General features: G+C 40.4%; 2 protein-coding genes and 1 pseudogene across 3 annotated transcripts in view; 1 reads left to right on the top strand and 2 right to left on the bottom strand.

Annotated features, from left to right (window-relative positions):
• FAR1 (fatty acyl-CoA reductase 1) overlaps positions 1-14,857 on the bottom strand; it is a 68,839-nt gene extending 53,982 nt beyond the window's left edge. Inside the window, exon 1 of the mRNA XM_028159798.2 lies at positions 14,803-14,857. The gene's annotated coding sequence lies outside the window, so the exon portion shown is untranslated. The remainder of the gene's footprint in view (positions 1-14,802) is intronic.
• Positions 1,229-15,800, bottom strand: LOC103294679 (ferritin light chain-like). Of its 2 annotated transcripts, XM_054725204.1 has the most exons (3): positions 15,749-15,800; positions 15,269-15,372; positions 1,229-2,605 (listed from the first exon to the last, which is right to left on the bottom strand). In XM_054725204.1, exon 3 carries the CDS (start codon positions 2,499-2,501, stop codon positions 1,899-1,901), a length of 603 nt encoding a protein of 200 aa, XP_054581179.1. In that variant the 5' UTR covers positions 2,502-2,605; positions 15,269-15,372; positions 15,749-15,800; the 3' UTR covers positions 1,229-1,898. The 2 variants fall into 2 exon arrangements, with proteins under 2 accessions (XP_054581179.1, XP_054581180.1); XM_054725205.1 differs by lacking the exons at positions 15,269-15,372; positions 15,749-15,800 and adding an exon at positions 14,803-14,867.
• A 6,380-nt stretch (positions 15,801-22,180) lies between these two features.
• Positions 22,181-22,288, top strand: LOC114234955 (U2 spliceosomal RNA; annotated as a pseudogene).
• Positions 22,289-23,298: the final 1,010 nt, after the last annotated feature.

Below are 23,298 nucleotides of genomic sequence, written 5' to 3'. Positions count from 1 at the left end.
AAGAGTAGCTGTAGCATCTTGGTTAACATTTCTTTTACAATAAAAGATGCTAGTGTCCAACCCTGTTGTTAGCACCCATTGAAGTAGATATAATGGCCACTGTGTTTGCCTACACAGACAGACCCTGATACCAGTACTTAACTCTCTGTATCCTATTTTCCTCAATGTTGAAGGTACTTCTTGATAATAAGTAATCTCAATAGGTTCATTAGTTCTTAGGGCACTACACAAGTATTTTGTACACTGACATTGATCCCTAAGCATGGCACTTTTACAAGAGTTAAAAATGCCTCTAAGGCCTCATTATTCTGAAAAATATTATACACTCAGAATTCCTGAGTAATGTAAATATCAAACACAAAGACATCTTAAGAAGTCAAGTTCTACTCCATCAGTGAGGAAATCTCAATTCTATAGCATTAAAATTATCTGCTAACAAGAAAGCAAATTTTTTAGCAATATCCATTTTCCTTTGTGTATGTTTCTGTCCTCAAGGCCTGTACCAGTAGGGTAACTTCTCTACTTTGAAGCCTACAGAAGAAAGGCTGTGCTCTTGTTAACACAGCTTTGTACTAAACTGTCCCTTTGCTTGCAAAAACACGGAATCAATGCTGTGTTAGGGGAAACTAATTTTTCAAAAGTAATTTCCATAAGTCACATGATTCTTTTTTAGACAAACTATTGTACTATAATCTCTCCTTACCGTAATAAAAGAATTTTCATGCTAAGAAATAAAATTTTTATCCTAATACTTTCAGACTCAGAAAAGAGAAATGCATTTCAGAAATAGTATTCCAAAATACATTGGATTATCTTCTAAAGTAATGACCCAAAAATGGGTCAGACTACCCAGGGACTACAAATTATTTAAAAAATATGACCTTCCGCCCTAACCGGTTTGGCTCAGTGGATAGAGCGTCAGCCTGCGGACTCAAGGGTCCCAGGTTTGATTCCGGTCAAGGGCATGTACCTTGGTTGCGGGCACATCCCCAGTAGGGGGTGTGCAGGAGGCAGCTGATTGATGTTTCTCTCTCATCGATGTTTCTAACTCTCTCTCCCTTTCCCTTCCTCTCTGTAAAAAATCAATAAAAATATGTATAAAAAAAAATATGACCTTCCTTTGATCCCTAAGGCTCCTTATGAATAGACTTAAGTCAGATATTAAGAGTTACAAAAATGAACATGCTGATGTACCAAAGATTTTAATTTGTATACAATAACTGTTTGCTGCAATACTGCAAAGCTCCTACACCACATATGCACACTCAAAGCTTGAATTCTTTTATTTTTAATTTTTTTATTGATTGATTTTAATCCTCACCCGAGGATATTTTTCCATTGATTTTTTAGGGAGAGTGGAAGAGAGAGGGAAAGATAGAAACATCAATGTGAGAAAAACACATCAATTGGTTGCCTCCTGCAGGAGACCCGACCAGAACCCAGACTGGGGAAGAGCCTGCAACCAAGGTACATGCCCTTGACCAGCATGGAACCAGGGGCCCTTTGGTCCGCAGGCCAACGCTCCATCCACTGAGCCAAAGCGGCTAGGGCTATTTATTGATTGATTTTAGAGAGGAAGGGAGAGAAAGAGAGAAACATTGATTTATTGTTTCATCTATGTATGCATTCACTGGTTGTTTCTTGTATGTGCCCTGATCAGGGATCCAACACTCAACGTTCACATATTGGAATGATGCTCTAACCAGCTGAGCTACCTGGCCAAGGCCAAAAAATTGAATTATTTTTCTTTTTTTGTTTTCTTTGATGCAAAAGCTTTTTATTGTTTCCATTTGGTCTAATGCATGGAAGAGGGCTTCAGGGTGGTTAAAAGAATGGCTAGTGGTTTCGGGGAGAGGCTCAGGTAAAAGCCAGACACCAGGGGAATGCAGAGGGGCCTCTCAAAGGCCCCTGGGCTCCAAAGGCTCCTTGTTATGCTTGAGGGTGAGCCTTTCAAAGAGATAATCGCCCAGCTGGGAAGCTCCCAGCCCAGACTGGGGATCACCCAGCCCAGCCTGGGAGCCGACCAGTCTGCGGAGGTTAGTCAGCAGGTCGCCTATCTTCTTGATGAGTTTCACCTCCTCATCCAGGAAGTGTTTCTCCAGGAAGTAACAGAGATGAGGGTCTTTATGGGCAGAACCCAGGGCATGCAGCTTCAAAAGGGATTGGTTAAGGTTCTTCTCCAAGGCCAGGGCAGTTTCCATGGCGTCCTGAGTTTTGTCCCGAGTTTTGTCCCACTCATCGTGGGAAGGCTTCTGCACATCATGGAGAACTATGCGGCCACCTCGCTGGTTTTGCATCTTATAAAGAAGCTCAGCACCCTTGAGCTTCTTCTCCTCCAACACTCGGAAGAAGTGGCCCACACCCTGGAAAGCCACATCATCACGGTTGAAATAGAAGCCCAGAGAGAGGTAAGTGTAGGAGGCCCGCAGATGCAGGTTGGCCAGGCGGTTGACCTCAGCCTCCACTTCGGTGGAATAATTCTGACGAATCTGGGAGCTCATGGTTGTTCAGTAAAAGGAGTTAAGGTTAAAAACAACAACAACAAAAAACGGTGTTGGCTGGTCTCAAAGGCTGAGGATGGCTGAGGTGGTTCCGAAGGTGGTGACTGGAAAAGAGGTTGGAGGATGGTCAGAGGCTGGAAGAAGGGACATCCCTGGGTCTGTTCCACCCAAACACGGTTGAAGCAAGAGAAAGATCTGAGAGACCACCAAGGGCACTGCCTTGAATTCTTTAATTTCCTAAAAGGACACTCACTGCCAGTGAAGTTGTGTTGTCTTTAGCAGATCATGGTTTTCGATTATCATTATTCTTACTTTTCAATTAAAAATTACCATTAGTTGAACTTCATTATTGTCATTTTGGCTTTAGTTGTTTTAGTCAAACTTCAGAATGTATTCTACATTTGTATTACTAGGATTTTAGGCCTAAGTTTTTCTAACTAGTCTAGGCTTTAAGAGAAGTAGTATATTTTTTGTGATTCAATGAGCAACCATCCATATTCCTAACTGCTAAAGAAAATCCCTCTTTCCCCAAAATGCTTGCACTTTGACGATTAGTTGTTATTATTCCACTAGAAAGTGGGAATTATTGAGCTAAAGAATGACCCAGCTAAAGGGTCAGGATTAAAAAAGCTTGAGAGTCACTGTTCTAAGAGTCCTTACCCTGGCTATAGGGTCACTAATTGTAGGGACAGGTCTTCTCCCTGGCCACCAGATCTACACCAACCAAATGTGACATAAGGACTTGGAATCGGAGCCTTTCGTGGAAGTAATAACTTCCCTGAACTTGGATGTCAATAAGCCTCCAGTCTCTAGTTCTGAATGAGAAACTTCCAAGAAATGTCTTAAAATGACTAAATCTCTTAGCAAACCCTCTTCTCAGAAATCATTTTCTGGCTTACCTTTAAAATCTTGCAGGTTCATAGAACAGCTTTCAACTAAATGCTGTCAGGCAGGGATCACCAGCCCAGAAAGGTATAGAAAACATGAGGAAACTGATGACTTTTTGGATTCTTTTATATATATACATATATATATATATATGTATGTATGTATATATATGTATATATAGATACATACATATATATATATATAGATATATACATATATATATATTATTGATTTCACAGAGGAAGAGGGAGAAAGAGCTAATAACATCAATGATGAGAATCATTGATCAGCTGCCTTCTGCACACCCCCTACTAGGGATCAAGCCCACAACCCCGGCATGTGCCCTTGACCAAAATCGAACCCGGGACCCTTCAGTCCGCAGGCTGAAGCTCTATCCACTAAGCCAAAGCAGCCAGGGCGACTTTTTGGATTCTTAGTATCTGTTTCCAGCTGTGAAAATGACTCAAGCTACTAAGAAGCCTACCCCAATAAGCCTTGTAACTGTGGGTTATTGTGCTAAAGATGAGATAAGAACATGCCTAACAAAGTAAAAGCATTATAGTATAAAACTTCAGGGAATTCATCAATTTATCAATTGAAAATCGAAGTCACAATGCTAAAAACCCTAGTGTTAAGATACTTCCTTCTTCATAAACTGAGTTCCAAAAGGAAAAGACAGCCAAAATATACAAGCGCAACAGACTTACAAAAAATCAGTAAGGTAATGAATAACTACACTAATGGGACTGCCACTAACCACCTGACCTTGGGCACGTCAATTAACTGCTCTGATCATTGGTAAAATTCATTGAAGGGGAGGCCAAATCACTAATGGTTAAGTCTTCTTCTAGCTCTCAAAGTCTATATATCTATTACTAGGTATTAAAATAAGTTGTTGCCTAATAGTACATTAGATACTCAGTGAATTATTAACTCTAATACATCACAAGGGTTATCACTTTAAAGCAATACATCTAATACTCACTGACCTTCAATCAATGTACTGCTCTGCAGAGTCAAATGTTCCAATAGCAGCTAATTCACCTGTTCCCATCTCCTGAGGATTCTGCATGTGCTAATAACCATTATTTTTACTTCATTTTATAGGTACAATCCACAAGTTTTTAAAACAACATATTTCTAAGAAACTTATTTAGGACCATCCTTGAAACTAGATGGATGTTAAGATCTCTGGACTCCACTGAGAATCAATCCTTTGTCAGACAAAATAGGTCTCTAAAACTCTGTATCACACCAAGGAGTTATTTTAACACAAATGTAAACCTCAAAATACTTTACTAGATTCTTTCATCCACAAATCTTAACTATGTAAGGGCAAGATAAGTCAAAGAAATGTTTTCCTTTGTCTCTGAAAAAAAAATGGTATTTATGCATTTATTCATTCTTATATCATATATTCTACTTCCTGTTAATTCAGAATAAATAGCAGCCATTATATAAAGTACCATACACTTATTCCAAAATCTTTGGTAAAACCATTCCTACATACTGATTAAACAGGCTATAGCTTGCTTTCACCCAAGAATCCAATTAAGAAGTGGTGTATTTTTTAAATTAATATTTGCATAATGAGCTTTATAATTTTATCACTCAATAATAAAAAAAGACTGCTTGTAAAAGGTGAGCAGTACACAGAAATAAATTTGAGTTGAATTTAAACAGTAGGCTTTCTGCCTATACATTAAAGAATGGCTTATTAAACCAGAATCCATAGGCCCCCTAAGGATATTTGAGTAGGTTCTGAGAGTCTTATTAACCCCCTGAAATTATATGAAAAACTAAATGTATATTTTCTGAGGAGATAGCACAAAGCTTTAAGGAGATACTTAAACAGGTTCATGACCTTTGACTACGAATCTCTGCATTATGAATATATTTTAAGATTTTATTTCCAGCCCTAGTCAATTTGGCTCAGTGGATAGAGCATCGACCTGCAAATTGAAGGGTCCCAGGTTTGATTCAGGTCAAGGGCACATGCCCAGGTTTCCGGCTTGATCCCCAGTAGGGGGCATGCAGAAGGCAGACAATCAATGATTCTCTCTCATCATTGATGTTTCTATCTCTCTCGCTCCCTCTCCTTTCCTCTATGAAATCAATAAAAATATATTTTTAAAAAAGATTTTATTTCCAATTAATATTTCTAAATATTTAAGACAATACTCCAAAATAATAAGATATAATGATAAGAATTCCTTAAATTCAAGAAGGATTGCTCACGTGACTAGCAAGAATTCCATAAAATAGATTCAGGGGTCCTCAAACTTTTTAAACAGGGGGCCAGTTCACTCTCGCTCAGACCGTTGGAGGGCCAGACTATGGTTTAAAAAAAACTATGAACAAATTCCTATGCACACTGCACATATCTTATTTTGAAGTAAAAAAACAAAACGGCAAAAACACCCGCATGTGGCCCGCGGGCCGTAGTTTGAGGACGCCTGAACTAGATATTTCAAAGTAATTCTAAAACTGTCAAATGGTTAACATTTAAATGCGCGCGCGCACACTCACACACACACACCTGCCACTATTTAAAACCTCAAAATGATATACTTCAAAGTTGATCACACACACACACACACACACACACACACACACAAACATTCTAGACAAAATGGATCTATTAATACATGTGGTACTAATATATTCAGAAGGCTTTTAATGGAATGTGTCAAATAATTCACCATGGACAGTCACAAAGTAGTGTGTCCTAATTTGTAATAAAGCAATTGGCTCCTTTTAAGTATGAATGTGAAATCTTCAGTATGTCAATAACATATTACAGGGGTCTAAAAGATATAGACAGATACAGATTTATACACAACTTATTCTATAAAGCTAAAATTACATTTTTCTACTTGTTTTCTCCATGTGATCACCCTCACCTCCCCCACTTAATGTTCTTTCTCCCTGTCTAAATCCTACTTTGATTCAGAAATAATGTCATTTCCCACTTAGAATCTCTATAACCAATTTTGACATATGATCTCACTACATTCTATTTTATATATGCACACTCAGTCTCCCCAATTACATTATTCCTGCCCTACAGATTATTATATCTAATTTCTTTTGTCCAGTCTCCATGTGATATATATAAAAAAATTCCACTTCACTTTTTTAGCACATCTATTGTCACACTTATCATAGTATCTGGTAATCATTAGTAAAAATGTCTAGGGATTTGCTTCAAAATAAAATAATGGGGAAGTGAATGGAAGTACAGATGAAACAAGATCGACCACAAGTTGTTAATTGTTAAAGTTACTGATATGCATATTATTGTATTTTTATGTTGGCAATTGCCCATAATACAAAGTTTTTTAAAATTTGCCTCTTCTACTAGAAGAGAGAGCTTCTTACAGACAGGCCCAAGTGTGCACCTGACCAATAGAGAGCAGATAAATTTACTTTACAAAACATATTTCATTCTTTTTTTTTTTAATCTTTGTTGTTCAAAGTATTACTTACTAGAGGCCCGTTGCATGAAGATTTGTGCAATAGGCCTTCCTTCCCCTGGCTGCCAGCACGTTTTCCTCCTGCACCCAGGACCCGGGCCACAGCAGAGCCAAGCCTTCAGCCTTCAGGCTTGGCTCCGGCCGCAGTGGAGCCTTCAGTCTTCAGTCTTTGCTGCTAGCCTGCGTATGCAAATTAACCTGCCATTTTGTTGGGTTAATTTGCAAACTCACTCCTGGTTGGCTGGTGGTCATCACAGAGGTACGGTCAATTTGCATCTTTCTCTTTTATTAATGTAGATGTCCCTCTTTTTCCCCCATTGACCCCTTCTAGCCAGCCCCTATCCCTGGCCTTCACCACCCTATTGTCTGTGTCCACAAGGTATGCATATACGCATACAAGTTCTTTTTTTTTTTTAAACATATTTTATTGATTTTTTACAGAGAGGAAGGGAGAGAGATAGTCAGAAACATCGATGTGAGAGAAACATCGATCAGCTGCCTCCTGCACAGATGTGCCCGCAACCAAGGTACATGCCCTTGACTGGAATCGAACCTGGGACCTTTCAGTCCGCAGGCTGACGCTCTATCCACTGAGCCAAACCGGTTTTGGCTGCATACAAGTTCTTTGGTTGATCTCTTCCCACCCCCCTACCCCCACTGCCTTCCCTCTGAGATTCCACAGTTTGTTCCACCATGGTTCTATGTCTCACATTTCATTCTTTAGGCAGAATTATCTTGCAGTGAAAGTTCCAACAGCTTTCAGATGGTATTCTATTTAAATGATTTTCTTATTAATTCAGATAAAACACATTTATTCAGTCATTAACTATTTAACAGGCACCTATTTTCTCAGATATCCTGTCCTGGTAAATGCAGGATATCAGAAATAACTCACCCTCTCTAATAAGTTAAAAATCTAACAATACCCTCAAAGATCCATGGGGGAAAATGGACAGGAGGGAAGACAGGGAGATGAAGAGAAAGAAGAAATAGTAAAAAGCAATAAATACCGTTTTTAAGAAAGGGATTTATAGCATCCACATTTTTTATTAGAAAGAGAGCAGCCCTAGCCAGTTTGGCTCAGTGAATAGAGCCTCGGCCTGCAGACTGAGGGTCCCAGGTTCGATTCTGGTCAAGGGCACGTACCTCGTACCTCGGTTGCAGGCTCCTCCCCAGTCCGGACCCTGGTCGGGACTCATGCAGGAGGCAACCAACCGATGCGTTTCTCTCACATTGATATTTCTCTCAGTCTTCCCTCTCTTATCCACTTTCTCTAAAAATCATTGGGAAAATATCCTTGGGTGAGGATTAAAAAAAGGAAGAGGGCACACAGTTTGTTCAAGATAGACAGGTCTGAAAGTTCCCCACCCCACTCCAATTTACAGATGAGGAAACTAAAGTTCAGAAAGGGGAAGTGACTTGCCTCAAATCATACATCAAGTTACTAGCAAAACCAAAATTAAAACTCAGGTCTGCTGATTCACAGTGCAATGTAAATTTTCTACATCACAGTATCTTTTTTCTATACTATAATATTCACTAGCTAAAGAGAATGACTATTTTATTATTAATATATACTTCAGTTCTGTATTACGCCATACTGAAAAAAAAAAGTAATTGGTTAAGTAAAGAGAGGAGGTTGGGAAGAAATTGCACACAACAAATTGCTAAGACAGTTATACATAAAGACTATATGCATATACCACACTACCTCAATTCTGAGACACATTAAATTTTAAGACAGAGTATCCATTTCATAAACATTTTAAAATATAGCACTGTAAATACATCTTCATTTCAAAAATACTAAAATGTGAGCACACCTTTAAATGTAATATAATGCACTCTATAAGACACAAAAATTACTATCATTTAAGAGCCATTGTCACAAAGCACAAACACACAGAACAAGAATCCCTTCTAAAGGTAACAAATAGTTACTAAATACCTAAGGCTATGTGCCATTCCTTTCAATTGTAGGTATTCAAGTAAACAAGTTCTTCTTGCCATTGTCTCATATGCATGAGTTCTTGAGTTTTTTGACAAAGCAATGTTTGACTCTCAGCTCTGTCACTTATCTTTTCAACCTTTGGAAAATTACTACTCTGAACCCCATTCTCATCTGAAAAATGGGATAGTCAACTTAGAGAACTATATGAAAATTAAACGTGATAATTTAAGAAAAAGAAGAACAGTACCTAGATGAAATACTGTTTTCTCCCACAATCCCTATGGGCTAAATGAAATTTAAAAACTAGAACTTAGCCCAGCTGGTGTGGCTCAGTGGTTGAGCATAGACCTACAAACCAGGAAGTCATGTCTGGATTCCGAGTCAGGGCATTCGGGTTGCAGGCTCAATTCCCAGGTAGGGGGTGTGCAGGAGGCAGCCAATCAATGATTCTCTCTCATCATTGATGTTTCTATCTCCCTCTCCCTTCCTCTCTGAAATCAATAAAAATACATATTTTTTTAAAAACTACAACCTATTCTTGACTTGCAAAATTCCTCCCTTTCTCCTTTAGAGATTGGAATAAATCCATACTGGATCCTAGAGCAAATCCTACTAGTTTCCTTTGGAGAAATTTTATGAGAAAAGCTTACTTTCTTGAAATCAGTCTCTTTTCTTCTTCAAATTGGGAACAGAAAACAATGAAAAAATTTAAGGGTTTCAGTTCTATGCAAATTCAGCACTTTCATATTGTCTTACTGAACTGGGACTCTAAGCCCATTACAAACCCACTGAAGACAGGAACTACAGAACCAACGTGTGGGAAGAGGAAAGAATAAAAGGCCAAAAGACAAAGTTGAAATAACTCAACTGCACTGGTGGTTTGTTTTCTTTTTAACCTTTAATCCATTTATTAAACACAAAGAAAACAATGTTCAGAAGAGTCAAAACCCTATCTTCATGATTCAGGGTGCTTTAGTCACCTGATCCCTCAGATTAAGCACATGCTATCTTTCAACATGTAGTTTCAGGATGTTTACACTGGTAACAACCCAGACATTCTAAGATGGGAATGTGCCTACAAAGTGGCTCATATGCAGTAGGCACTGAAGTAAAGGCCATCTTTTTCTCTGACCCCAAACATAATTCAGATTAGCATTAGCCCACCCACATATTCCCTATTTCAGTTGAATAATTTGCCCCCACTAATTACAAAAATAATAATGCTCATTTTTTTATTTGAAAAAATACTAAAAGTACAAGCATTTTTAAACCACCCACAATCTTACCAGCCAAAGATTAAAATAGTACAAAGAGACATGCCAACATCTTTTCTATGAATTTGACCATAACTGTGATCATACCAAATTTTAAATTTGTATAGAGCACTTGCCATTAAACATGATTAACTATTGGCCTGTATTTTAATATCTTCATTTTGGCTTTCTTGAGACTAAATTCACAATACTTTTCCCTTACCTAACTCAATAGTTTCTTTTCAATCTTTATTCCTCTGAGTCTCTCAGCCATATAGTTTGCTGCTGACCACTTCCTCTTTCTTAAAACTCTAAGTGTCCCTAAACAGTATATTGCCCAGTGTCTACAAAAGTCCTTCCAACTAATCTTTTTCTCTTTCTTCCTTGACTCTCTTCTGTTAACTCATGACAACCTCTAAAAAAAAAAAAAAAAAAAAAGATAATACCAAGAGAACCAAGATGGCGGCAAAGTTAAACAACTAAACTGTGCCACGCACAACAATTTCAAAAATACAACTAAAAGACAAAGCGTCTACCACCCAGAACCACGGGAAAGCTGGCTGAATGGTAGATTTACAACTAAGAAGGAAAAAGAAAGAACAAACGCGGAAGAGCTGAGGTACGGAGGTGCGTGAATCGGGCTGGTGGCGGGACGCGCGGCTTTTTTTCCAACCCGAAGGGAGATAAGCTCCCGATCACTCTGAAATCCTGTTTCTGGGGACGCGCGGGGGACCCAGACACCTACGGGGAGAAGCTGGACTCTCGGCCATCGTGTCGGAAAGTGAGAGTGACTTTCTTGCAGAGGTGCACCCAGCAATCAGTGTTTACTGTGCTGGAGCGTGGGACGCAGGGACTTGGAAACGTGGAAAGGCAGAAAAGGCAGACTAGCAGCCATTGCTGTTTGCCACGCCCTAGCCTAGTGACGCCCTGAGACCCCGCCCCGCACGTTCTACAAACCCGCCCCAGCTCCAAACAGCAGCTTTTGCATATAAATGGCCTGCCCTGTGGCAGCTTAGCCAAATAAACTGCAGCTCCAGTCAGACTGCTCCAAAACCAAAGAGGAGAAAACTGCAAAGAGGAGAAAACTGCAGTTTTTGCTGTAACTCCTGCTGAGTGGCCTCGGACAGTAGCTGACCTGCACCCCATTGGAGACCCAGAAACAAGGGCATCTAGTGGTCGGTGTGAGACGACACCAGATTTCAACCACTCGCATAAGGGACACATTCAAGAGGCAGACTCAGTGAGCGCCAAAGCCCTACTGGAACAAGTCCTGGCCCATAAACGTGTCTCCAGCACAGCAATTCTTCCTTTATAGATACAGCGGGTCCTCACAGCCAATTGGCCTGGAGGTCAATTCCTCCCAGTGACACCAACAACAATCAAGACTTAACTACAACAAGGCTGTACACACAGTCTAAAAAGGGGTGCACCAAGAGCGTCCACCTCAGGTAACTGGGAGGCTGACCCATTGAACCAATAGGACACAAAGTTACCCTACCAACTCAGGGAAGCAGCAAAAATGAGGAGGCAAGGAAACAGATCCCAAACAAAAGAAATGGAGGAGAACAAACGACTGGACATAGAGTTCAAAACCACGGTTATAAGGTTTTTCAAGAATTTCATGGAAAAAGCCGATAAATTTAATGAGACCCTCGAGGATATGAAAAAGGTCCAACTAGAAATGAAACATACACTGACTGAAATAAAAAATATACAGAGACCCAGCAGCAGACTTGAGGAACACAAGAATCAAGTCAAAGATTTGGAATACAAAGAGGCAAAGGACACGCCTCCAGAAAAGCAAGAAGAGAAGAGAATTCAGAAAGTAGAAGATAGTGTAAGAAGCCTCTGGGACAACTTTAAGCGTACCAGCATCTGAATTTTTGGGGTGCCAGAAGAAGAGAGAGAGCAAGACGCTGAAAACCTATTTGAAGAAATAATGACAGAAAACTTACCCCACCTGGTAAAAGAAATAGACTTACAAGTACAGGAAGCGCACAGAACCCCAAACAAAAGGAATCCAAAGAGGACCATACCAAGACACATCATAATTAAAATGCCAAGGGCAAAAGACAAAGAGAGAATCTTACAAGCAGCAAGAGAAAAACAGTTAGTTACTTACAAGGGAGCACCCATACGATTATCAGCTGATTTCTCAACAGAAACTACGCAGGCCAGACGGGAATGGCAAGAAATATTCAAAGTGATGAATAGCAAGAACCTACAACCAAGACTACTCTACCCAGCAAAGTTATCATTCAGAATTGAAGGGCAGATAAAGAGCTTCACAGATAAGAAAAAGCTAAAGGAATTCATCAACACCAAACCAGTATTACATGAAATGCTGAAAGGTATCATTTAAAAGGAGGAAAAAGAAGAAAAAAAGTAAAAAATAAAAATTATGAACAACAAATACATATCTATCAACAAATGAATCTAAAAGTCAAGTGAATTAAAAATCTGAAGAACAGAATAGACTGATGAATATAATAGAATCAGGAGCATAGAATGGGAGTGGATTGATAATTCTCAGGGGAAGGGGGTGTCTGTGTGGGGGGTACGGGAAGAGACTGGACAGTATCATACACCTATGGATAAGGATAGCGAGGGGGGGAGGTAAGGGCAGAGGGAAGGGTGGCAACCGGGAGGAGGGGAGATATGGGGGGGGGGGGGAGAAGGAGAAACAATTGTAATAATCTGAACAATAAAGATTTATTTTTAAAAAATAAATTTAAAAAAAAAAAGGCTCAGACCTGACCTTTGGATTTGCTATCAACTTTGAATCTACAGCACTTAATACAGTGCCTGACAAGAAACAGATGCTCAATTAATGTTTATTGACTGGCTATGCCAATCCTGACCTTATTAGCTGTGTGATCTTGGGCAAATTAAATCTTTCTGAATCTCAGTTCCCTCATCTATAAAATAGGGATAATCAAAGGAAGATGATGCTCAGAAAGCTCAAAACAATGGCTGGCACAAAGTAGCATCCAATAAATTATAGTACTATTATCAACATAATCTAGTACAGGACAAAAATGTTTATTATACATAGTTGAACACCAAGTCTACCTCTCAACAACCCAACTTACTTTCACCATATTCTCTTATAACTATCAAAAAATACTTTTATGCTCTTTCCTCTACTACCTATCTCCAATAATCAACTATTCTAATTATTCTCTTACCAGAATCATCATTTATCAACTAAGCTACAACAAACTTAGTTGAAGTCCACACCCTTAAATCTTGATTCAAACCTTCAATTCTCCTTTAAAGCCATTTTTCATTTGTCACTCATTATAATCTTCATGTCTTCCAATAACCCAAATCCCAACTCCTAATTCAAAGGATGGTTCAAAACTCACCTCTTCCCAGAAACCTTCCCTGAATAACTCAGATTACTTCTCTGCTCTGAGTCACCTCAGCACCTGTGAGCACTTGGGTATTCTGTTATACTTAGAGTAAAATGTGATCAATGAGTAGCATTACCAAGAAATTACTCCCACAAAATTATTTCTACATCCCAAAGAATGGCTCATTAGCTATAATGCTTTGTTGATCTAGTTAATAAGGAAGCACCCTATACATACAATGAATGCCCTCTTTGGTTTCTGTCCTTGACCCTATACTATTTTATGTTTGTCAAAAGTGCTGAACGCTTCACATTCTTTTTGTTATATCCTCAAGCAGAAATTATACCTCAGTGCCTATCATCTCCTCCCATTTAATTCCACTGGAAATTAGGTAGTGGGACACTCTTTCTTTTCTACTTCCTCTTCTCTGACCCCCACCTCTGCCCTCACCCCACAAATAAAAAATCCAAAAGCTTGAAACAGTGATACACATGTACCATGCCTGATTTTCCTCTAAATGAAAGGAACTTTGAACCCATTTAGCTATAAAACTTCCCAAGGCTGAAAATTTTCCCAGCACGCATGATACATAACCAAATTCTACTACATCAAAATAGTTGATGCTGTAGAATAGCAGGGTTGTACTTATATGTTAACTCTCGCTTGTGTTTCTGTAAGAACTCCTGCATCATTTTTATGCTAATATTACACATGCCCAACAAGATAGTTGAGAAACTCCCCTACAGGGCAGATTTTCTAAGAGTATCTTCTGACAATGCGTTTAAACCAACGCATACTTTTTTATTTTTTTAATGTAAAGAATTATGCGATTCTTCACTGCCATCCAATCAAAAGCAAACACTTGTGCCATTAATCCTGAGAGAGCGAGCGTGTGGGCTGCTGAAGCAAAGCAAATTAGATGAACTGAGGGGCGGAAGATCGATCAGCCTCAGCAGTGAGAGTTGTCAAATCTCAGTGTTTAGGCCTCGATGCAGTGCAGTGAATGAACCCATGAACTTGGCTGACTGACTCCTTCCTGAGACATCTGGCTCTCCCGTCTCTGCCAAAACCGAGTTATTATTTATTACTCACTCAAAAGGTCCACACCCTTCAGCTACCACACATAAACCTACCTTGTTTGCTCCTCGTATAGTTTCCCCTAACCGGCCACCTAAAGCTCTCCAGCGAAGGAGCCTCTATCCACATCTCACCTAAAACCTTCTCCTCTCAGTCACCTTCCGGTTTCCGTAGGTGCCTCTTACTCCACATCCACGTGTCCCTAATTGTCCACATCTCTTAACCTTCAAAACCCAAGGCTGCCCTCCCCTCACTCCCGGCGGATCCCCCACCCCCCACCCCCCATCAATGCCTACTTACCAGAGGCCAACAACACTGCACAGCTCCGCACCGTCTCCTCCGGCACCCTTTTCTGAGCATCAACCTTTTCTCATCACTTTCTTCCTCCCCAGACCTGGAATCCTTCAATCACAGGCTTCTGGTGCACACCAGCCCGCTCCTCCGTTAACTACCCTGCCCCACCTTCACCACCTCTTCCCGGCCTCCCCACCCCAGGAGGCGCCCCCAGGCTCCGCAGCAGCAAACCAGGCTCCTCCCTTACATCCCTGCTAGCGGTCCCCGCCCTCCGGAGGGCAGCGGCGCGCCCCAACCAGAGACCATCCGGTCCGAAGCCGGCACTCCCAGGCGGGGGCGAGGACGTGGGCGGGGCGCCGGGTGTAACCCCCGACTGGGCCCGGCCTGCCATCCCGGCGCCCGCAGCTGCGGCCCGGGCCAGGCGAGTAGGGGCCCGCACCCGGCTTCTCCCACCCGGCGTCCCGCCTCTCACCTAGATGCACAGGCTTGGGCCTCGCTTTCCCTCGGGTCGTCCACCGATGGCTCCGCTGCCGTCGCGCTCTCCTCACTGCCTCTTCCACCACCCCCGAGCGGCTGCTAAAGAGCGGACGGGTAGCGGCACGCCCATTGGCTGCGACCTGCGCTCGCGTCAGCCGGCCCCCCGACCCGGACCGCGGGATGTGACTGGCTGGCGCGGCGCCACTTTTCGACGTCTTGTCCTGATTGGCTGCCTCGCGCCCCCTTACCAGTAGGACCGCTCACCCGCCTCCCCGCTTTGGCCTCCCACCACCAACCCTTTTTTTTCATCCGGGAGGGAGGGGGGCGGAGCGGGCGCGGGTTGGAACGCAAACGACCAATGGAAGCGCCGAAAGAGGGTCGGGTAGGTGGGCTCTGCGGCCGGACGGGGGAAAGTTCAGCCAATGGGCGTGCGCCCCACATCCCGGGCTCCAGAGCGCCTCCCCTGGCCACTCACGTTCTCGCCGGTCGCGCCCAGGGCCACGCCCGGCTGGTTCCCTGTCGCGCGGGAAGGGCGCCCACTCGAATGGTGGGGAGCTTGCGGCGAGGCTGGCGTGGGAGACCGCGGGCGGCTATTGTGGCGTGCTCTGGCGCTGCCTACGTGAGGCCCGACCGCCTTCTGGCGGGGCTGGCACGGGTCCGTGAGAGCGGAGCCGTCACTCCGCGGACCCCCCTGGAACCTCCGCGGGATGCCCTTTAACAGGAGAGAGCCAAGGGTGCGTCTCGTCCAGGCTCCGCGGGATTGTGAGCCAGATCATTCCATTTCTCCAGAATAATTTCATACAAAGCTTATTAGTGGTGTAAGAGTTTAGAATAATGGTTACCTCTGGAGGGATGGAAGGGGCACAAGGGAATCATTTAATAAGAGTTTTAAAAAGCTCCGTGTCTTGATTTGAGTGGTAGTTACAAAGATGTATACATATGTAAAAATTCTTCGAGCCTTCAAGTTAAGGTGAGTGCACTCAACGCACTTTATGTGTCAATTTTTATTAATAAAAGGATTATGAAAATAACTGTAGTAACATTACCATAACCTTAGGCTCCATGGGGCTCCATGGTATAAACAATCCCATTAGGAATCGCCTATCATTCAAAAATGACAAACTGGGGGAATAAGAAAAAGTGTGTGGGGGGGGCGGCTGGGCACGGACGGGGATTGTGAGAATTTTAATTGAAGGAAAGCTTCTGGCACAGAGAATAACACAGATTGATACTTTAAGGATGACCCAACATGATTGAAGGTGATTTTTTTCTTGGAGGATTCAGTGCCTGGCCCTGTTAGTAGCACAAAAGCGCCCAGGGTGCTGCACTCAGTGGAAACTACAAAAAGTTTACTGAGCTCCCTGCTTTGTGGCCACATAAGTCTGAACCCTAGAAACCTTCGTTTCCAGCTTTTGCCCTAGAGCAGTGGTCGGCAAACTCATTAGTCAACAGAGCCAAATAACAGTACAACGATTGAAATTTCTTTTGAGAGCCTAATTTTTTAAACTTAAACTTCTTCTAACGCCACTTCTTCAAAATAGACTCGCCCAGGCCGTGGTATTTTGTGGAAGAGCCACACTCAAGGGGCCAAAGAGCTGCATGTGGCTATCGAGCTGCAGTTTGCCAACCACGGGCCTAGAGGATCTCACAGTCCAACACGAGTATAGTCATTTCTGGAAGATGGCACAGAATACAAAGCTAACACAGCTGCCTGCTACCCTCACCCTCAGTGATGAAACATGCCACTAGGTGAGGCAAGATGTGAGTACCTGGAACCCAGTCCCATAGCAGAATTCTGAAATAGCCAGGGTCAGGTGAAACACTCTTAGAAATAGGTCAAGAATATGCTCCTCAAACAAGACATAAGAACTCTGAACCAAATTCTAGCCTGTTATAGGGCACCAGCAAAACAGTTAAAGATGATGGATTCATATTTAGTAATTTCATAATTAAGTTGTTCAGTTCAGATAAATAGCTTTGTTTAAAGCCCTTATTCCTGAACTAGGCACATAAAATTAGATAAGTATTTTCCATAGAGCAAAGGGTGTAATAGGGAGACAGACATAAACGGATAATTCCAATATAATGCCGGATGTGGGAATACATATAAATAAAGTGGATATAACCCAGTCTAGGGAATGTAGGGGCATCTTCTTAGAGTACACTGTTAAGGTTTATCAGCATACCATATGTAATTAGGTGCTACTTTTGGAGAATACTTTCATTGCAAATGTTTAAATTTTTGTGCAAATATTTTTTATTATATTTTTATTGATTTCAGAGAGGGAGAGAGAGAAACATTAGTGATGAGAATCATTGATTGGCTGCCTTGTGCACGCCACCTACTGGGGATCCCACAACCCAGTGGAATCGAACCCGGGACCCGTTAGTCTGCAGATGGCCATATATTGGAGTCAACTTCATTGTAATTTTATTCAAATATAAAACACCTGTACTATTATAGTCTACAGTCTAAGGAGAGATATATAATAATGAAGAAATACATAGGAATAAGCACCAAAACAAATATGCTACATATGCTACATAATGTAGTTATAGCTATTTATGAATTCCTCAGAATTTTATAACATCTTTAAAAATAGAAATACTACCTCTTCCTGCTCTAAAGAAACACTTCTATTATTATTTTAAATATATATTTTTTTTATTTCAGAGAGGAAGGGAGAGGGAGAGGGAGAGAGAGATAGAAACATCAATGATGAGAGAGAATCATTAATTGGCTGCCACCTGCATGCCCCCTACTGGGGATCAAACCCACAACCCAGGCATGTGCCTTTGACAGGAATCGAACCCGGGACCCTTCAGTCCTCAGGCCAATGCTCTATCCACTGAGCCAGACCAGCTAGGGCAATGCTTTTCTTTTAGCATGTATCATTTTCTAACATATTTTTCCTCAATGTCTTATTAAACACAGATCTGCTGAGGTTCTTCACTGTGTTATAAAAGAGACAACAGGCCCAAAATACAGTCACGAAACTGATATCTAATACATAATCTAACTAATCTCACCCTTTTGAGGGAATTTAACTTTCAATCAGTTAATCTGTAATTTCCTGGTCAACACTAGTGAGGCAATCTGCCCAATAGACACCCCAAAGGAAAGTGTCTTGCCTGAAATGTTGCACTCTTTGCTAGAAACTTCGTTTTTCTGCCCCCTACTCCTTATAAAAGGCTTTCATTTTATATAGCTCCTGGGATCTCCTTCCTGTTTGCTAGATGGGATGTTGCTTGAATCATTGAATAAAGCTAATTAGATCGTTAAATTTACTCAGTTGAGTTTTTTTTAACAGCTGTATCTTCACAATAACCCTATGCAAGTATTTATCTATTTATCTGAATTTCATAGAAGAAAAAATTGAGGCTCAATGAGAGAAGTACCCTGCCCTAAATCACACAGCTGTTAGGTGGCAGAAGTATGATTAAACTCTAGATCTGTTTGATGGCAAACTCCTTAATCTTTCTACTATGCCACATTTGCCTCCTCTAAAACAAGATCAAGTCATTTTGACTGCTCCTTATACTTCTTTGTATTCCCCACAGTGAATAGCACAGAATCTCACATATGTCTCAGGGAACTCACAGAATTATTTATCTTCACCATGCTTCTGTACTGATTTCATGACAATGTAGAGTGTGAACTATTTAAAAGAAACCACTTTTCATTAAAAATGTTCATTTTGACAAAACTAAAGGGGACACAACTTTCTTTGAGGTTGCAGTAGACAACCCATTACAGCTATCTAGAATGCATCAGAGGTGCTAATTTTCATAGTCTAGAGAGTTTCAGACAACTAGAGAGAGCCAAATTTCTAGTAAGGGCAGTTATGCTCTGCAATTAATTTGCTGATCTCTATCTTGCCCTGTACTCAATTATGACATCCAGAGTTGGTCTGCTTTAAACATACTTTTAAAGCTTGTTAAAAATAAAAACAAAAAAAGTTCAAAATTTCCAGCATTTCTATTAAAACTGTGTACAGTCTGAGCAAGTACACAGGTCCCTGTGGCTTCATTTCCTCATCTCTAAAAGGAGGATGAAACTTAATGCCCATATCCATCCTGAGTGTTTCAGAGATCTGTGCAATATAAGTCTGGTTTTCACCAGGAGATGAATAATCGGACCTTCAGTTATTCAACAGCTTAATCTAGGTGGAACAAAACAGCTTAATCTAGGTGGAGCTGCTATAAATCATTCCTTGTGTCCTGGCCATTGACTTTCTGTTTCTAGAAAGTATATGCCACCTCAAAATATGCCACTTTGGCACAAGGATTATTTAGAGCTAAAGACACATAAAATACAACAGGTTCAAGAAGGGTATTCTAATCCCCCTTTTTCTTCCTGGAAAGAGGATATAAAAATGTCCTCCTTATACCAGGAGAGAAGACACATATGACAAGGAAAAAATTCTGAGATGTCCTAAATTAAACGACAAGCTGGCAGAGGATAGGAGGAAGACACAAGGAAGGTTAATTCAGTTAAAAACCTCGAGGGGAAAACAACAAAAGACTGCTTATTTTCCCGAATATATATTGAATTTTTGAATTGAATTCCAAGTGGCTGTTTCTGACGTTATCTAGATAGAATAGCCGATGAATGAACTTCCCAAAGTATTGCCCACAACCAATCCAGAAGGAGCAAATACTTTCTTACAGACTGTATACCTATCCCAAAACTCGTTCTGCTTCACCTTTTCCTGCCCCCTCTATCTATAACCAATCTAAATTCTTTCAAAACCACTTACTCATTCTATAAAAGAGCCCGGTCAACCCCAGGATGTCAGACATGTTTTGCTTCTCCACCTAGCTCTACTGCTGGCAGTTTCCACTGCATACCCCAAAACCCGGTGCTTTTTCCACCTGGCATATGGCTTGATGTGCCCTTTCTTTCAGAAAACTTTCTACTTTAAAGGTTTTGTTCAACTCATCCTTTAATGGGGAATCAAAGCCGGGAGAACCTTGTATTAAATAGACCTTTTTAAAGTAATTCTTACTTTGATTGAGGAAAAAGAGAGAGAGAAAACTCGAGGAAATGGACAACAGTATGGTGATTTCTGGGGGGAGAAGGTGGAGAGAAGTGGAAGAGGGCAAATAAATGGTGATGGAAAAATAAAATAAATAAATACATTCTTTTTAAATTTAATTTTTATCTGTCTTTAGCCTCCTCATATAGTTTAGTGACTTCCACCATTGCCTCTCTTTGTTCAATCTAATGTAAAAGCCTGTAGGTTTCGCCATATTTTTAGGGCTTTATATTCTTGTGAGAGCTTTCATGTCATGTAAAACATACATTTGTATACTTTTCTCCTTTTAATCTGTCTTACATCAGTTTAATTCTCAGGCCCAGCTGAAAAACCCTAAGAAGGTAGAGGTAAAATTTTGCTCCCCTACATTCTCAACTGTCTCCTCTAGACCCTGTTTATGTTTAAAAGTGTGCTGGTGTTACCTAGCTCACAGGTGTTGGGAGGCAGAAGAACAGTATTTGTAACATTTTTTACATATCATCTGTTATCTATTTTCCAAGCATCATTGTAAAAAGAATAAATCATCTTGCTGGCCAATTTCTTCCCACATCTGGTTAGATGATCATTTTGCCCTTCTTTGTTGAGTGGCATTGTTTTTACTTCATTATTGGGTTATAGTAACTCAGTAGAGCCCTGAGACCTGGAAGTTATTCTTTTCTTTTTCTTGTCTCCTTTTCTTTATTTTTCTTCTCCATTTTTAGGAATTTACACCTTTTGTACATGAGTCAGAACAGAGTGCTGCAGATGCCCAGAAATGGGAATTGCTAGTTCGTCATCTGTATTCAAATACCACAGCATGTCTAAGGTGTAAGCCACAGACTCTGACTTGCCTATTTCCTGTTCTTTGGGTGGTGGTTTTTGAGAACTGTGCTTAAAGTCTCTAAGATCAGTACCTCACACCTTTGAACTACTTGGGAAAGGCCTCCTTTCAGAAATATTTGCAAACAAAGGCCTGGAACTGGAAGAACTTCAGGCAGCAAACCACACCTATGTGTAACAAAATTGTCAGCATATACAAAAGTATGACTCTTTTTCTTTTTTTTAAAGTATGTCTCTTTAAGTAAGTAAAACTTACACTTGACTCAGTCCCTACTCTTATTTTCCAGAGCTCAGAAAGGGCACAAATGAGCGTTTCTCCATAAACAAAGCCGTTTAATTGCTGTGATGATATTTATTAGAATAGCAAATTGTAGTGTTGTGTGTGTTTTTTTTAATGAATTAGGGAAAGTTTGGCTTGAGAAGAATAGAGCACAGTGATTAAAAGTCCTGATTCTAGAAATGAACTCCTGGGTGTAGAATCTGAGCACTACTATTTACTATCTTTGTGAACTTGGGCAAATTATTTATTCTCTGTAACTCAAGTTTCCCAAAGGTAAAATGGAAATGACAATTATATCACCTACCTTATAAGGGTGCAATGAAGCTGAATGAGTTAATATTTTAAAGCACCTAGCATAGTTTCTGGCCCATGGTAAACCTCCTCTTACAGGGTTACCTTTAAGGTTGTTAAATCTTAAGGAAAAATAATAATAAAAGTGCAAGATTTCCCAGAACCAATAATAATGTCTATCTTCTATTTTTGAATATATACTAATATGCCAAACACTTTGTAGATATTATTCCCAAACCTCACAACAAGATAGGTATTAATGTCTCCATTTTACAGATGAGGAAGTGGAAGATTGGGGAATTTAAATTGCTTATGGGTACGTAACTGAGTAATGGTTGTGGGAAGTCTAACTTAGTTTGTCTAATTCCAAAGCATATGCCCTTCCACTGTGCAACATTGTCTCCTAAATCTTCTAACCCTCTTCTCCATTTATTTATAATCCACACTATTTTAGAACTGGGCTTAAGGATCACATTGCATCACTTCTTGGCCTTTAGGCTAAGATCAAGTGTAGTATCTATTCTTATCAGTTTAATATCTGATATGTCAGCTATTCGAGGACAGTATATTAATGGATGGACCTAGAGGGTATTATGCTAAATGAAATGCTAAATAAAAGACAAATACCAAATGATTTCATTTATAGGTGGAAACTAAAAAAACAAAATAAATGAACAGAACAAACAGATACAGAGAACACAGTGATGGTTGGCAGAAGGGTAAGGGGTTGGGAGCTGGGTGGAAAAACTGAAGGGATTAAAAAGTACAAGTTGGCAGTTACAAAATAGTCACAGGGATGTAAAGGACAGTATTGGGGATATAGTCAATAATGGTGTCAGGTGCGTTCTAGACTTACGGGGGGTGGAAATCACTTCATAAATTATATAAATGTCTAACCACTGTGCTGTACACCTAAAACTAATGTAATATTCAATGTCAACTATAATGGAAAAACATTTTAAATTTAACAAAAATAGGCTCATGGAAACAGAGACCAAAGGAATGGTTACCAGAAGGGAGGGGTGGGGATATAGGTGAAAAGAAGGAGAATATAGTCAACAATATTGTGATAACTCTCCACAGTGACAGGTGACTACTAGAATTAGTGGTGTGATCACATTGTAAGGGTATAAAAATGTCGAATCACTATATTGTACACCTGAAAATAATATAACCAATATAAGATTAAATTAAAAATAAATTAATTAATTTAAAATAAAATAAGAACAAAAACTAGAAAAATAAAATAAATAAAGCTTCTGCCTGGGGGAAAATGTCATTTTGCCCAACCCCTCTGTCCTTTCACAAATAAGTAAATGGAGATCATTAGAAGTTAAGTTGCTTTCCAAAGACTACCTAATTACTTAATGACTGTTCAGTAGCTATTGAATGCCAACCAACCACTTGATGATAAGGAAAGGAATAAACAGTTAAGTATATTGCTTATCACAGTGCCTTTCATATGGTAAGTAACCAATGCAAGCTATTTTTATCATCATTCATTCATTCATTTATTAGGCATTTCTTACAAGTTTGGCACCTGAGAATACAAAAATGAACAAGATGTGATTCCTTTTGAAGCTCACACTAGCTGTC

Source organism: Eptesicus fuscus, chromosome 13, assembly GCF_027574615.1.
Source record: "Eptesicus fuscus isolate TK198812 chromosome 13, DD_ASM_mEF_20220401, whole genome shotgun sequence".
Taxonomy (NCBI): domain Eukaryota; kingdom Metazoa; phylum Chordata; class Mammalia; order Chiroptera; family Vespertilionidae; genus Eptesicus; species Eptesicus fuscus.
Note: the sequence above shows the minus strand (reverse complement) of the source record. Positions and strands in the feature narration are given on the sequence as shown.

Coding starts and splice junctions, on each gene's coding strand:
- LOC103294679 (XM_054725204.1), bottom strand. CDS start 2,501: ATGAGCTCCCAGATTCGTCAGAATTATTCCACCGAAGTGGAGGCTGAG.